Raw genomic sequence first — 16,715 nt, 5'->3', positions numbered from 1 at the left:
ACCACCTTATTTTAGGCCTTCATCAGCTTCAATCTAAACCAGGGCTGTCCAACCTTAGGTTTTTATTGAAACAATAGACAATATATTTTGATTTGCCATTTTAGTGGGAGCTCTGGGGTAGCTCAGCTTCCTTTACTAAAGCATTTGTGTAAATTTCTATGCTTGTAGGCAGGCCTCACAAATCCCAGCTGCATTTCGGACAGTCCTGATCTAAACTAAGTAACACAATGTTTTCTTCATTGCTTTCCCTATCTCAAGCCTTTTCTTACTCCTTTTATTCCAATCTGTCTTCCACACATTTGCAAAAGTGATTTATCTCAAGCGTGAAACTGAACTTCACTCCCCTACTTAAAATATGCCAGTGACCACCTCTTGCCTCTAAGATAAGACTGTTTGGATTTTAAATCCCTTCACAACCCCACCCCAATCTATCTTTCCAGACTGACTGCACATCACTTCTTTTTTCCCTTACTCTACAATCCAGCCAAACACCTCCACTCTGTTACTCATGCATGCATGGTACTCCATTTCCCATTTTGGGGCCTCTACACAGGGCATCTGGCTATGCCCAATACATAGAATGAACTTATTCCTTACTTCCAATGAGGTATATAATACAAATGTAAAAACTTCTAAGTTAATTTATATTTTTGGTGCCGTATAAACTACCAAAGTGTTACAGAGTTAAAAAAAAATGACAAGATTCATCTGGAGGAGCGAAGGTCAAGACACTCAAGGAGAAAGGATGAAAAGAAGTAGTGAGGACAGGGGTCTAGCAATACCAATTTCGAACTATACAAGGCAGCAACCATTAAAACTATTTGGTAACAAGTAAAAACATAAAGGTTGATCAATGGAATGGATTAGGGACACAATGTACAAAAGCCAATAAAAACAGTGGCATAACGTTTGAGAAATCCAAAGACTACAACTACTGAGACAATGACTCACCATTCAACAAAAACTGCTGGGAAAATTGGAAATGAGTCTGGCAGAAACTTAAACCAACTTCTCATACTGCATGTCGACACAAGTTCAAGATGTATACGTAACTTAGATATAAAAAAATCACATCATGAACAAGTCAGAAACAAGGAAGAAAATATCTGTCACATCTATGGATAGGGAAAGATTTCATAACAGGAAGGATAAAGAAAATCACAGAATGTAATAAAATGCACAATTCTGATTGCATAAAACTAAAATTTTTGTACAAACAACATCAATGTAGTTAAAATAAGAAAGGAAATTATTAATTAGGGGAAAACATCTTCGCAGCAAGTTTTTTCAATAGCAGTCTGATGTCCAAAAACTGACTCAATTATGTAAGAAGAGCTGTTCCCTAATAAATAAGTGGTCAAAGAATATGTACAGGTAATTCTCAAAAGAATAAATCCAACCTATCAACAAACATATGAAAGAAAAAAAAAGCTTCAGGCTAACAATAATTAGAGAAATGCAAATTAAAACAACAGGTTCTGCCTCATGCCCCTCAAATTGGCAAAAATGATGATGATGATGATGATGACGACGACGATGACTATGGCCATTGTATTGATTAGAGTTTTTAAAATCTTTATTTTTCTTTATAGTGTTATTGTTCTTACATTGTTCTTTAGGTTCTGCTTACTTTGCTCTGCATCAGTTCAAGTTTTCCCAGGTTTCCCTGAAATTGACTGTACTCATTTCTTTTTTTTTAATTTTTTAATTTTTATTTTCAGTTCCAAATTTTCTCCCGCCCTTCGCCCCTCTTCTACCTATGGAAAATGTAAGAAATACTATACCCACTATACATATCTTTCATCACTTCTCAAGGGGCAATAATATTCTATTACATTATATACCATAATTTCAGACATTCCTCAATTGATTGCTGCAATAAAAAGTGCTGCTTTAAATATTTTTGTATATATGGGTCCCACATAGGAGCATCCACTCTGCACCGGTTCATCGGTCCCCATGTTCTCTAGCTCCCGTGAATGGACTGAGGCTGACAGATAAAGTCCCATTTGTGCCCTCAGGAAATTGCAGCATCTCTAGACCATCTACTAGATGGGGACGTGGCTCATACCATTAGAGGACCACGAATCAAGTTTGCCTGAGCCCTGAGTGCATCATGTTGGGGCGGACCAATTCAGCCATAGTAAACATCATGCCCAGGCTTTCTCTGCAGACTTGTGGTGAAGCTGTACAGGGGCTGGTTTACACCACTGCCAATCAGTGCCCCTCGGCTACTGGCCAGAGAGCAATAAGCTATGTGAAGAAGCAACTGATCTCCCAGCCTTTTCTTCTAAGCGGCTATAGTAAGATAATAAGGATGTTCTTCATTCCCTCATATCCACCCCACTCAAGTTTTATTCTTGTTTTCTGGAGACTCTTACTGAATTTCCAATAAACTGCAGCCTCCATTGTAAAATCTCTGGGCTACAAGTTCCTGCAATTTGACTATAATTTGAACAAGCACCAAATTATCTGGGTTATAGAGAACAAATTAGAACACAACAATCAGTTGTTGTTTAGTCATTTTTCAGTCATGTCTTTTCTTGGCTCAGTGGTTTGCCACCTCCTCCAGCTCATTTTACAGATGAGGAAACTGAGGCAAACAGGGCTAAGTGACTTACCCCGGTGTCACACAGATAGGAAGTGTCTGAGGCTGTAATTGAAGGCTGGAAGATTAGTCTTCCTGACCCTAGGCTCTGCCACCTACCTGCCCACAGTATTAGGGGGTACATTTTCCAGAAGTGGTCCTCTAATGTGAACACAGTCATGTATGGAGGATGTCTGCAGAGTTGTTCTCAAATCCAGCCTCACCAAGAGCCAAGGTGGTGGAACACTGGTAGAGCTCCTGCCAAATCCTACATTATTAAGTGGAGTTTCTTGGTGGACTCCCATATATTATAGCCCTTTACAAAACACCAGGTGTCACATGCTCAGTCCAAACACATGTAGTGGACATGTGCAAGACACCATGGCCAAGAGGCAGTGGGGTTTACAGGGGAATAATATGTCAGACTTGGTGCCAGGAGGCCTGGGTTTGAATCCAAATACCAAGCACCTAAAAGTTATGTGATCAGGGGCAAGTCCTTGGTCTCTCCAAGCCTTGATTTTCTCATTTGCAAAATGGAGCTCATCATATTAAACACTACCAACCTTGGAACTTTTGTGAGGAAAGTGATTGTGAGCTTTACAAAGCACTATGTACATGCAAATTATTAGCCATTCTTATATTTGATGTTTTCTTTCTACACTAGTAGCAGGGCATAATGACAAGCCTACACGGCTTCCTCTCAGCATCATGTTGAGTGGTTTGTACGCTGAAATGGCCTAGTTACTTTGTCATGAGCTTTCTACATGACTGCCTAGATCAGGGGTGGGGAACCTGCGGCATCGAAGCCACATGTGGCCCTCTAGGTCCTTCAGCCCTTTGACTGAATCCAAACTTCACAGAACAAATCCCCTTAACAAAAGGATTTGTTCTGTAAAACTTAGACTCAGTCAACAGGCCACACCTGTAGGTTCCCCACCCCTGGCCTAGATCCTTGGTGCAAATATTGTCTGCCTTTCCCCACTCCACAGGTTCCTCTAGTCTGGGCAGGGTGGGGGTAGGGTAGGGAAGGATAAGGGTGGTTCTTAACTTTTTTGTACAATGGATCCCTTTGGTGGTCTGGTGAAATTGATGGATCCCTTCTCAGAATAATGCTTGCAAATGTGCAAAGTAAATTGCATAAGATTACAAATTTGTTGTCCAGTCATTTTTCAGTTGTGTCCTACTCTTTGTGATCCCCCTTTGGGGTTTTCTTGGCAAAGATACTGGAGCGGTTTGCCATTTCCTTCTCTGACTCATTTTACAGATGAGGAAACTGAGGCAAACAAGATTAAGTGACCTTCCCAGGATCACACAACTAGAATTGTCTGAATTACCCAGAGGCAAGAAAAGTGGAGATCAGAACAGAAGCATTTGCGTGCATGATAGCAAGACAGGATACCTGCTTCTGTAAAATATAAGAAGTTGCTCTTATCCATGGGGAGTGTGGTTAAGTATTGAGCCCCTTCAAGAAGTTACTCCCAATTCTCAGAGCCTGCCTTAATTGGTAATAATTCCATTTCCATTATAGCTGTTTCTTTGCCTAGAGGTTAACTGGCATTAATGATAGGTAGTTGGCAGTTACGTAGTTTTTAAATTTAAATCTCTTCTCTTACAATTCTTTGCATCAGAACTGTTACAAAGATTATGTCTGATGCATCATCTCTACCAAAAAAAAATAGTCTGCTTAGGGTTAGAGCACTGTGACAAAGAGGCCAACACTGAAAGATCCCTTATTTTTGTTCCCATTAAAAGCTCATCCCATTTTAAGGAAGTTGAGTCATAGGTACCACTATCCACAAGCACACACACTTCCCCAACATGGGTTAGGCTAGATTTTCCCTAAAAGGTAACAAGGCTGGAACTTGACTGGCCTACGGGTGGGGCAAGGCTCAAGCTGTGCCACCCTTGATGCAACTTCCTAGTGTCCTCTGGATGTATTGATGGGAATTCCTGGTCATCTGGGGCACAAAGCGGCCACTTACATGGGGTGGCACCCTTTAGAATTGGTGCTTGCCTAAAGATGTGTCATCATATCCTGCCCTCATGAATAGACTAGTTTCTGGGATGTCTAGTTAAGCTAAGTCTTAACTATATTCAAGTTGTATGTCCTTACTATGTTAAGGAAAATAAACTTTTTTTTATTAATTATTCAATGACCTCTGACTCTCTCATTTTATCTCAATATCAAACCCGAACTAAGAGAGTGATGGCTGATCAGTATAGAAGCCCCGGCCTGCTCCAATTCCAATTTGGTCTTATTTGCCCTACCCTTTGGCAACATAGGGGGACCCCTCCCCCTCCTAGGGGCTTACCAAATTAATGCCTAATTTAGTGCATCATTAGCTTAGCCTATTACTGCTCAGACCCACCCCCTCAAGCCCAACAGATGTTCCAGTCGCAACCTCTTCAGTAGCTAAGATTTCAGGTATGCCCCACCACTCCTGATGCATTTCTTCAATAAGAAAGGAAAATTAACCTCAAGTATCTAAAGGGATATCCTGTCAAAGGAAAAAAAAAACTTAAGATCATACAATCACAAATTTAGAGTTGGGCCATCTGTTCCCACCTCCCATTTAATAGATAAGGAAACTGAGGCCCAATACTGTGATCAGGTTGACATTTTCCATACATAGAAGACAATTTTTAAAATATCAATCAGATCTGCAAAGATAAACTAATTTAGAGGGTCAGAAAAAATGTTTTAAATAAAATGATGGCGAGTTTCTAGGAAGTTTGGTGGATTGGGGGAGGCAGCAGTCAGAAGCAAAACACTGCTACCTGTTACAACAACAACAGTATTCACATGATACTTTCGGTTTTGTAAAGTGCTTTGCAGTTACTATCTCATTTATCCTCACAATAACCCTAAGATGTAGGTGCTATTATGAGGAACCAGAAGAAGAAACAGGTTAAGTGACTTGCCCAAGGTCACACAGTATCTGAGGCAGGATTTGCACTGTATACATAGAAGGTTTGCCAGCATTGCTAAGCCATGTGATCATGCCAGCACATGTAAAGGAAAATTTGTGCTATGCTCATGTTCCATGCTTCTGAAGCACAGTACGTGGGGCCTTTGACTAGGACCCAGCTACATCATAAAGCTTAGCTTTCTTCTTCTTTCTATACTTGATTTCTGGTTTTTCCTGAAAAACCAAAAGCTTCTTAGTGCCCAAAATGGATCACTTGGATGTACTATGTGAACACCACTAAATCTTGTGATCCCATGTGCACTTTTAAGTGGTCACAGGATCCCAGATCCTCAGTTAGAATGGACATTAGAGGGCTTTTAGCTCAACCAGCAACCAAATGAGAATCCTCTCCATATGATAGACAGACAGACAGACAGATAGATAGACAGGTAGATAGCTATGGATCGATTGAAAGAGATGGATGCATAGACAGACAGATAGACAGACAGACAGACAGACAGACAGACAGACAGACAGACAGATAGATAGATAGATAGGTAAATAGATAGGTAGATAGACAGAAAGAAAGACAGACAGACAGGCAGATAGATAGATAAGTAGATATATATATATATATATATATAGATAGATAGATAGATAGATAGATAGATAGATAGATAGATAGCTATAGAATGATAGAGATGGATGCATAGACAGACAGACAGATAGGTAGGTAGGTAGCTATAGATTGATTGATAGAGGTGGATGCATAGACAGACAGACAGATAGATAGGTAGGTAGGTAGCTATAGATTGATTGATAGAGGTGGATGCATAGACAGACAGACAGATAGATAGACAGACAGACAGGTAGATGTTAGATAGATAGATAGATTAAATGATTACAATGTTCCAGGCACTGTACTCAGTACTGGGGGAAACAGTACAAGCAAAAAAGACTGTTCCTACTCTCAAGCAGTTTACCTTTCAATGGAGAAAGACAAAGAGGAGCTAGAAAGCAGAGAAGATAGAGGGTATCCATGAGGGGCAAGGCCACTAGAGAGGAGATGGAAAAATTTGGAGAGGGAGGAGCAGAATCAGAAGTGAAATGAGCAGAGCTGGGAACTTCAGGAAATGGTGATCCAGGCCCAGCACTCACCAATCAGAAGAAAAGACCATAGGGCAGAAGCATCTCCAGGATGAGAAGTCTGATGGAGGGAAGGTGGAAAGGTGTGGCGAGGTAGAACCAGGAGTGAAGCAAACATCGTTGTTGTTGTTGTTGGTGGTGGTGGTGGTAGTGGTAGTGGTGGTGGTGGTGGTGGTGGTCCTTTATCTCAAAGATGACCAATGACATAATGACAGTGTTGTCTTGACTTGCCTGTAAATTGAATTTAAATGAGGCTGGGCAGGGCAAAGTCTCAGCCTTACTTTCCCTAGAAGCCATCACCCAGCCTTTGCTTGAAGACTTCTAACTAGGGGAAAATGAGCCTCCTGACTTTTGGGTAGCTCTAAATGGCAGGAAATTTTTCCTTACATCATCAGATTCTCAATGAGCTCTCCCCTAAAAATCATTATTCCCACTGTTTCCTCCCACCCAAGAATAGCTCATGAACTCAACCCCACATACTCCAACATCAGCCTGTTTCCCTCTTTCAGTGCCACCACCAAGACCGCATCTCCCATTCTCCACACACATCCAAAAATTATGAAGAATTGGGCTCTGAAGTACATAGTTCCCTGATGAACTAACTTCACCACACAATTTAATCAAGTTCCTCCTTGTTTCTGAAAATGTGACAGATCATGTCGCAAAAGACCAATTCACATGGATCAAGAAATGCCAATGGCTTCTTTCCCCTTTAGTTCCCCCCAAATAGGCAGAAATAATACAGAAGTCTCCCGGAGCAGAGTAATTTTTTTTTTTACAGTTCCTTAAGCATTCATTTATTTTCCATTTTTTACCATCCTTGACAATTTTATGGATATAAATTTATAGTTTAGAGTTGTCTTAATTTGCATGTCTTAGATTATCCATAATTTTGAACAACTTTTTAGAGGATTATTTGTAATGTACATTTCTTCTTTTGAAAATGGTTAAAGCAACTTTAAAAAAAACTATCTTTGCTTGAAAGTAGCTGTTAATTGTATACATTTATTTTTTAAACTTTTTTTTTCTTTTTTTTTTCTTTTTTTTTTTTTTATAAATTTCTTTATTTATTTTTGGTTTACCACACACGGTTCTACATAGTTTTGAGTTCCAGATTTTCTCTCCTCCCTCCTCCCTCCCTCCCCAAGACGGCATGGAGTCTCATATAACTGTCATGAATGACTTTGCATTGAATTAATTTATGCACTAGTCAAGTCGTGGAGAAGAATTTTGACCAATGAAATGAATCATGAGAAAGAAGAAACAGAACCAAAAAAAAAAAAACCCCAAAAACAAAAACAAAAGAGAAGCAGAAAAGGCGAGCATGTAGTGTGCCTCAGTCTGTATTCAAACTTCGCAGTTCTTTGTCTGGATGAAGATAGCATTCTCCATCGTGAGTCCCCTGGAGTTGTCCTTGCCCCTTAGGTTGCTGAGAAAAGCGCAGTATGTCAGGGTTGGTCCTCACGGAATCCACATATCTATGGCTGTGCACAACGTTCTCCTGGCTCTCCGGAGCAGAGTTATAAGAGAGACAATTACTCCAACTGGCACTGACCAGCCTTTATTGCTAGGCCATCACTAAGGTGGTTATCACCTACCACTCTTGTTCCTGTCTTCCCAACATCTTCATTACATGTGGTATCCCTTCCAGGGTAACTGAGGTTTTGTTGTTCAGTCGTGTGTGACTCTTCGTGACACCATTTGGGGTTTTCCTAGCAAAGATACTAGAGTGGTTTGCCATTTCCTTCTCCAGCTCATTTTACAGATGAGGAAACTGAGGCAAACAGAGTTAAATGACTTGCCCAGGGTCACACAGTTAGTAAGTGTCTGAGGTCATATCTGAACTCAGGTCTTCCTGACTCTAGGCCCTGCACTCTAGCCACTGCGCCACCTAGTTGCCCCTGTAACTGAGGTGGATGGATCCTTTAGGGCTGCTCTGGCCAGGGCATACCAGCACCAAAGGTAGTCCTGCTCCTTCCTTAAACTAGGAATATGTGTCCCTGATACTCATCTCCTGGGTCTATAGCCCTAGAAGTGCTCTGTACAATGCTGGACCTAAAAGGTTCCTACTGAAGGTTATATTATTCCAAATGCTCTCCCTGTCTGTGCTAAATGAAGCAGCTGCTTTTTTATGAAGCCAAGAAAATCCTTGAAGCAGTTCATTTGATTTGTTCAGGGAGAGAAAGACACTGAATACTTTCTTCCTGCAGCCTGACAGGGAGGGGGACAGAACAATCAGATGCAAGTGCAGCTCTGCCTGCTGAAAAGGAAACTCCTGCCAGGGAAGGGATTTCATACACACTTGCTGCTGAGAACCTGAATAATTCTGATTTGGGGGATTCATGGTGCCCTGTAATTGAAATTAAATGGCACTAGACTCATGTCCTTACCACTCGGATTCCCACAGAGTGCCACAGGCTATACATACTGGGGCCTCGGTGCCCATGCCAAAGCTCAGACTATTTCAGGGAGGACAGAGCAGAACCATCATCCGCCATGCTCTTGTACCTATCCTCAGGGAACTTTCCATGCCTGCAGGTATTTAGACAGTGATTGATGCTCTAGTCTAAACTCCTGGGCATCTGTGAACAGAAGGCAGCTGTTTTGTTTGTCAACTGGGTTATGTCGGGTAATTAGGAAGCTGCCACACATGAGCAGTTTGCCATTCAGCAGATTTCACAGCTACATACCCAGAATCAGGGACATCATTTAATTACAAGCACAAAGCTTTTATTCATAAGAAGTGAATTACAAGAAAATTGCTTCAGTGTCTTCAGAAGCTGCTATGGCTCTCACTGCAACCAGTCCAGCTAGAAACTGGGGACCAACTATTATGCTTGGGTCAGGAAGTAAGGGTAACTAACATCCATGTGATGGGCTTTCTGTGTATAGAGTGACCAAGAGGCACAGCCTATCATGATGTACTCAGGAGACAATCCACTAATTAACAAGCATTTATTAAGCACCTACTATGTTCCAGGCGCTAAGATAGGAACTGAAGATTCAAAGACAAAGTGAAATAATCTCTGGCCTCAAGGAGCAAGAACAAAATATAGGGCAAAGTTCAATATCCTATGACATGCATACTAAGATGTCTTGCAAACCATTTGTCTTCCTTGCCTTCCTCTCTGCCCCCTGAGAGAGTCATCTTCTTACCCAGAAGTTAGCACCATTAATCACCCTTCCCCTAACGGAATGGATAATATGACAGAAAAGGAAAATGACAAATGTAGGAGGGGATATGGGGAAATTGAAACACTAATGTACTGTTGGTAGAGTTATGAACTGATTCAAGTATTCTGTAGAGCAATTTGGAACTGTGCCCAAAAGGCTATAAAACTACACCCTTTGACACAGCAATACCACTACTAGGTCTGTATCCCAAAGAGATAACAAGAAGGAAAAGGATCTTTATGCACAAAAATATTTATAGTAGCTCTTTCAGTGGTGGCAAAGAACTGGAAATTACGGTAATTCCAATTGGGGAATGGCTGACCAAGTTATGGTATATGATTGTAATGGAATACTATTATGCTAAGAAATGATGAGCAGGGTGCCCTAGGAGAAAAGTGGAAAGACTTACATGAACTGATGCAAAGTGAGGTGATTAGAACCAAGAGAACCGCGTGCATAGTGACAACAACATTCTGCGACGATCAGCTATGAGTGGCTTAGCTATTCTCAGCTATGGAGTGATCCAGGGCAACCCCAGAGGATTTGTGATGGAGAATGCTGTCCATCTCCAGAGAGGGAGCTGATAGAGCCTGAGTACAGACCAATGCATGCTTTTTTAAACTTTGTTTTTCTTTCTCTTGGGGAGGGGTGCATTCCTATTTTCTTTTGCGACATGGCTAGCATGAAAATGTTTTACATGACTGCACATGCATAGCCCGTATCAAATCACTTGCCTTCTCAGTGAGGGCAGAGGAGGAAGGGAGAGAACTTGGAACCCAAGATTTTGAAAAATGAATGCTAAAGATTATTCTTACATGTAATTGAGATAGGCGGAATAACATATTAAACAAATAATTAAAATGTAAGAAAAAATAAAATAAAATAAGTTAACACCATACCCAGAGGTGTGCTGAAGCCAGCTCTAACTGGCTTATAAGGCATTGTTAAATTTTTTAGTGTGAACATTTACACCTCAAAAACCAACAAACTCCTACAAGTCAGGGCTTGATTTACCGTTCTACTGCTCATCTAGACTTAATAAACTGTTAATGATGCAGATAAAACTTAAAAGTGTGTATACATATATGTATGTATTGTATGTATGTGTGTGTGTGTGTGTATATATATATATATATATATATATATATATATATATATATTTTATCCCCAGATGAGCCCACATGTTAAACATTTTGTAGCACATCCCTGACTGTAATCCTCTATTCCCCGTTGGTGATAGAATTAGCAGCTGGCCCCAGTTGCCCTGCATTTCACCATCCAAAAATAAAATAAAATAAAATAAAAAATAGAATTAGCAGCTGACGATTTAGCCCTCAAACTGCTAAGATATTGCCCAGAGTTCACCATCAGCCCTCCTCTAAACCACCAAACATACCCAAAGAAAGGGGATCAGAACCTTGGCCCGTCACTTTAAAAAGGCTGTCAACTCCACGAGTGAAGATTTACAGGATTCTGTATGGAGATGAAGTCATTCAGAAGGAGCAGCTTGGTCCACCACGTCTTCCTGCAGTTATCCAGATGGTATATGGGAATCTCCCAGACAGATCCCCAGGGAACGAGGGAATACAATCCAACTAGCAAACATACTGAGTACAAGTGGAGAGGCTGCAACCTGGCAAGAGATCCAGGAGAGTGTAAATGTAGCTCACCAATGATCCATTCGATCCTCCACACGAGGTTTTCTGTTTGGTTTGGTTTGGACAGAGAAGTGGGCAGATCCCCATCCCTCTTCTCCCCTCTGCTCCTGGCTCATCCCATGACTTGGATTACTGAAGTGATGCAGGTTGTATTCTATTACAGTCATATACCATAACTTGGTCAGCCATTCCCCAACTGGACATCCTTGTAATTTCTGGTTCTTAGTTTGAGGGCTAAATGGCCAGCTGCTAATTCTGTCACCAGTGGGGAATAGAGGATTATAGTCAGGGATGTGCTACAAAATTTTTAATGGCAAAAATGCTGGATTTAGGGTCAGAGGTCTGTTCCTATCCCTGTTCTGGCACTTTCTAGCTATGTTACCTCAGACAAGTCACTGACTCTCTATGAGTCTCTTTCCTCAGTTGTAAAACAAGGATAATAAAATATAGACTGCCTACATCAAAAGACCATGGTGAGGAAGGAGTGCAAATGTATTTAAACTCCTTTGTAAAAACAGAAGCCACGAAAGCCCAGAGAGGTGAAATTATTTGTCTCAAGTTCAGACAGAGAATAAATGGCAGGGCTAGAATTCAAACCCAGATACTCTGACTTGAAGTCATACACCTTCCACTATAATGTGCTGCCGTCTTAACCAGAGCAGATGTAAAGCAAACAGGACAACTCCTGTTACAACTAATTTGAAGGGACCATCCCAATTCTTTGATGCCTGAAAATCTGGTGATATGGAACACTGCTTGAAATAACGGAGATATCTGCTGGGCATAGTGGTACAATCCCTGAGGTTCCTGCTACTGGCCATGTTGAGGCTGGTGGATCTCAAACTGGGGAGTTCTGAGCTGCAATGAGATCAGGAGATCAGGTGTCCAAGAGCTGCCATTAATATTTTTGTATATGTGGGTCCTTGGCCCATTTTTATGATCTCTGTGGGATATGGCCCTAGAAGTGGTATTGCTGGGTCAGAAGGAATGCACAGCTTTATAGCCCTTGGGCATAGTTCCAAATTGCTCTCCATAATGGTTGGATCAATTCACAACTCTACCAATGATGCACTGGTGTTCCGGTTTTCCCACATCTTTTCCAACATTTGTCATTTTCCTGTTTTGTCTTGTTAGCCAATCTGAGAGGTGTGATGTGGTACCTCAGAGTTGTTTTGATTTGCATTTCTCTAATCAATAGTGATTTAGAGCATTTTTTTCATATGACTAAAGTAGTTTTAATTTCTTCATCCGAAAGCTGCCCATTCACATCCTATGGTGAGCCTGAGAGCAGGGGGTTACCAGGGTACCTGAGGAGGAGAAAACTGACCTACGTTGGAAACAAAGTCAAAGTTCCCATGCTCATCCATGTGACCAGGTGACCAGGCCAGTAAATAGCCTCTATACTTACAGCCTGGCTAAGATAAAGAGACCCTATGGTGAAAGGGGAGGACAGGAAGGGAAGACTAGGGAAAGCAACTAGGACTTCTCTGGGGGCTTGTGAATCCTGGTCTTGACCCACATTCAACATAAAAAACCAAGCTACAAAGATATCTTTCTTTGTTTGGCTTTCCTTTTCATTTCTCAACCCTCTAGTAAAAGAAACTCCATTATGTATTCAACAGATACTTTCTAAGCACCCACTATATGTACAAGGCCCAGAGAAACATGATGTCTACTGCACAGAAATGCAAATTAGTCCTATATTATTAGAGAACAATGATAAAATGGAAATATGTAAATAAACATGCCTTGCAAGTCGATTGAAAAGGTATCTCAGTGTGATTCAGGGAGTTATTCCTTTTTCAGAATTCAGGTACAGCTTTAAAAATGATCTTGCACATAAACAGCCACTGAAAGAGAATGATAATTCAATAATCAGATGAGATTAACTTATTAAAAATGCTATTGATAAAAAGAAATACCTTCCCCTATATAGCTTTCCAAGTTCTTGGAATACATGATCCCAATTGATCTCAACAGCCCTGTCGACTTGAACTATCAGCCCCTTCTCACAGATGAGGAAACGATACTCAGGGAATTGAAGTAACATACACAAGATACCATGACTAAAATGTTTAACCCAAAATGATTCGGTGACAAAGCTTATTAGCTACATTTTACAAATAGAGGAACTGAGGTTTTGCTTTTAAGGTTAGCTCTTTTTTTTTTCTTTTAGGTGGAAGGGAGGGTTCAGATCTATGATTTCATCTTTAATGGGAACGCTCATTGTGGAGACTCCCTCCATTAATGCAGATCAAAGATTCACCTATAACACAATCTTAAACTGTTGCCTAAGGCAGTGAGAGAGCAATAAGGTCAGCTAATAATTCAGGGATAAAAGGAAAGAGTAGAATCCCAGTCTCCTGACTTCCAAGTCTAGTATTCCTAGCCAGTAGTCCTTACTGATGGGTAGCTAGGTGGTACAGTGGATAGAGTGCTGAGCCTGGAGTCAGGAAGACCTGAGTTCAAATCTGGCCTTGGACTTACTAGTTGTGTGACCCTAGGCAAGTCACTTAACCCTGTTTGCCTCAGTTTCCTCATCTGTAAAATGAGCTGGAGAGAGAAATGGCAAACCACTCCAGTATCTTTGCAAAGAAAACTCTAAAAATGGGGTCACAAAGAGGTGGACACAACTGAAAGTCCTTACTAATTGTTTGAGTAAGGACCTAATAAGTCTCAGCAGAGAGAGAATGAAAGTGTCAGTGATGGGGTTATAAGGTGAGATTTCTAAGGAAATCTTTCATTCTGTTCCTACTGTATTTTCCTATGAAATACAGCAGGTAGGATGATTCACACTAGAAACTAAGTTTGCGTGGCCATCAAAAGAGATGTAGCCAAAATCAGAAGTAGAACAACCAGTTCCAATTTCACCTCCCTCTTCATTTCAAGGTAGAATGAATCGTTAAGCTCAAGAGATCCTTAGCCTCGCCATGGAAATTTAAATATCTTCTATCAGCACTGGTTTGACGTGACATGTGTGTGTTATTGTTTTCACAAGTGTAAGGGTACAAACCACAGAGAGAATCGAACACACAAGAAAATGGAATCAGGAAAATATAAACAATCAGAAGGGACAGAAAGACAGATCAATTTGTAAAACTGAGCCTTGCTCCTCCAAAAGGGCAAACAGGGCTCTACAGAGATCAACAGGAGGAGCATGGCACAGTGGAAAGAGCCATGACTGGTTGTGCTAAGACCTGGGTTTGTGCCCCAACTCTATGGGGCTGTGTAACAACTACGGGACTGTGAGCAAGTTTCAGCCACTCATTTTTCTCTTCTTTAACTTGGGGTCATCTTATTTACCTTACCTAGTTCTCAGGGCTGTCTGGAGGGTCTAATGAGATGATAATGTATATGAAAGATTTGTGGGCCTATAAATGGGAGCTATCATTATCATTGTGCAAGCTCTTTTTATCTAACCTGAGAAAGTTACTTACCTCAATCATAAGTTAATAAGTAGAAGTCATCTCTGTTCAAAAGGCAGTTTTAGGGAGATGGTCAAGCTCATTTGATGCAAAAGCAGAAAACTGAAGAAAATAACGTTTGTGCATATTAAAGGGAGAGGTTGAGGCAAGTATACTCAAGCTGGCTCTTGGGGCTCTCAGGAGTCCATTGCTAAATTTTCAGCGTAAGCATTTACAATTGGGAAATTGGCAAATGCTGCAAATTTGGGCTTGATTTATTGTTTTGTTGATTTATAGACACAAGACAGTGAAGGAGAACATGTTAATAATACAGAATAACTTGAAAGTGTATAGTATGTACATTTGTTTTCAGGGAGCCGGTTGTTCAACATTTACCAGCACACTCCTGCAAAATACCCTTGGGTACAAAAATTTATAGCAGCTCTTTTGTGGTAGCAAATAACTAAAACTAAGGGAATTTGCCTATTGATAAAGGAGTGGCCGAACAAAATAGGGTATATGAATATGAGAGAATATCATTGTGGTGTGAGAAATAATAAAAGGGATGGTCTCAGAAAAACCTAGAAAGATTTGTATGAGTTGCTGCAGAGTGAAGTGAGTAGAACCAGAAGAAGAACTTACACAACAGTAACAACTCTGAAAGACAAACAACTTTGCAAGATTTAAGAATTCTGATCAGTGCAGTGACCAACTACAAAATGACTCCTAAGGACTCATGATGAAACATGCTTTCCACTTCCAAATAGAGAATGGATGAACTCGGGGTGCAGAATGAGACTTTTTTTGGGGGAAATGGGGGAATTTGTTTTGCTTGATTATGTATATTTGTTATGAGGGCTTCATTTTTCTTTCTTTTTCAGTTAGGGAGGGAGTACCTGGGAGGAAGAGAAGGCTTTAAAGCAGTGAGTAGAAATGGGGAGAAAAATAAAAGTTACCTAAAATTAAATTTGTGCCATACAGCTTTTCTTATTAAGACGATAATTGGGAAGGGAATACCAGGAAGAGGGAAAGGAAGGAATCTGAAAATAAAGATTTGACATTATTTACCTGATTAAGAAAATGTATCAACCCCAAGATAGAATGGACCACTTCAAGAAAAGAGGTAGAAGGGATTTTTGAGTACTCTGCTTTTCCATTCAAGCACATTGTCTATAATGAGCATAAAAGTACATGTAAACCTAATTTTTTCTTAATTTAGTCAATTTTACAATAAAAATAAACATAACTTAAGCTTCCACAGCAATTTAGTAACTAACAGTAACATCTTCCATCCCTTGTGGTATTTTTTAACAGGATTGGTGTGGAAAGAGGGCACTAAATTCTATTCTTTTAACTGTATTATTTTTTCTGTAGACTTTGCCATATTTCTGTATGTTTTCCATATTTTCCCCTTTTGATGCCCATCAATTGGGGAGTGGCTGAACAAGTTGTGGTATGCGATTGTGATGGAAAGCTATCATGCTATGGGAAATGATGAGTGGGATGCTCTTGGAAAAGCCTGGAGAGACTCACATGAACTGATGCAAAGTGAAATGCACTGTGCACAAAGCAACAGCAATACTGTAGGATAATCAGCTCTGAATGACTTAGCCGTTCTCAGCAGGACAATGATACTCACACTCTAAGACAGCCCTGAAGAATTTATGATGAAAAATGCTATCCCTCCCCAGAGAAGAAATGATAGTGTCTGAATACAGATTGAAGCATACTTTTAAAATTTTATTTCTCTTGAGGGTCTTTTGTCTATGTTTTTTTTTCCCAACAAGACTATCATGGAAATGTTTGCATGACTACACCTGTATAACCTATATGGAAT

General features: G+C 40.4%; 1 protein-coding gene across 1 annotated transcript in view; it reads right to left on the bottom strand.

The window, feature by feature from the left end:
- Positions 1-16,715, bottom strand: part of LOC118838913 (O-acyltransferase like protein) — a 90,258-nt gene that overhangs the window by 14,921 nt on the left and 58,622 nt on the right. Inside the window, 3 exon segments of the mRNA XM_036746297.1 lie at positions 11,284-11,449; positions 13,223-13,335; positions 15,957-16,048. Coding sequence (XP_036602192.1) covers positions 11,284-11,449; positions 13,223-13,335; positions 15,957-16,048 — 371 coding nt within the window.

Source organism: Trichosurus vulpecula, chromosome 1 (assembly GCF_011100635.1).
Source record: "Trichosurus vulpecula isolate mTriVul1 chromosome 1, mTriVul1.pri, whole genome shotgun sequence".
In the NCBI taxonomy this organism is placed as follows: Eukaryota; Metazoa; Chordata; class Mammalia; order Diprotodontia; family Phalangeridae; genus Trichosurus; species Trichosurus vulpecula.
The sequence above is the reverse complement of the archived record's forward strand: the minus strand, read 5'-3'. Positions and strand labels throughout refer to the sequence as shown.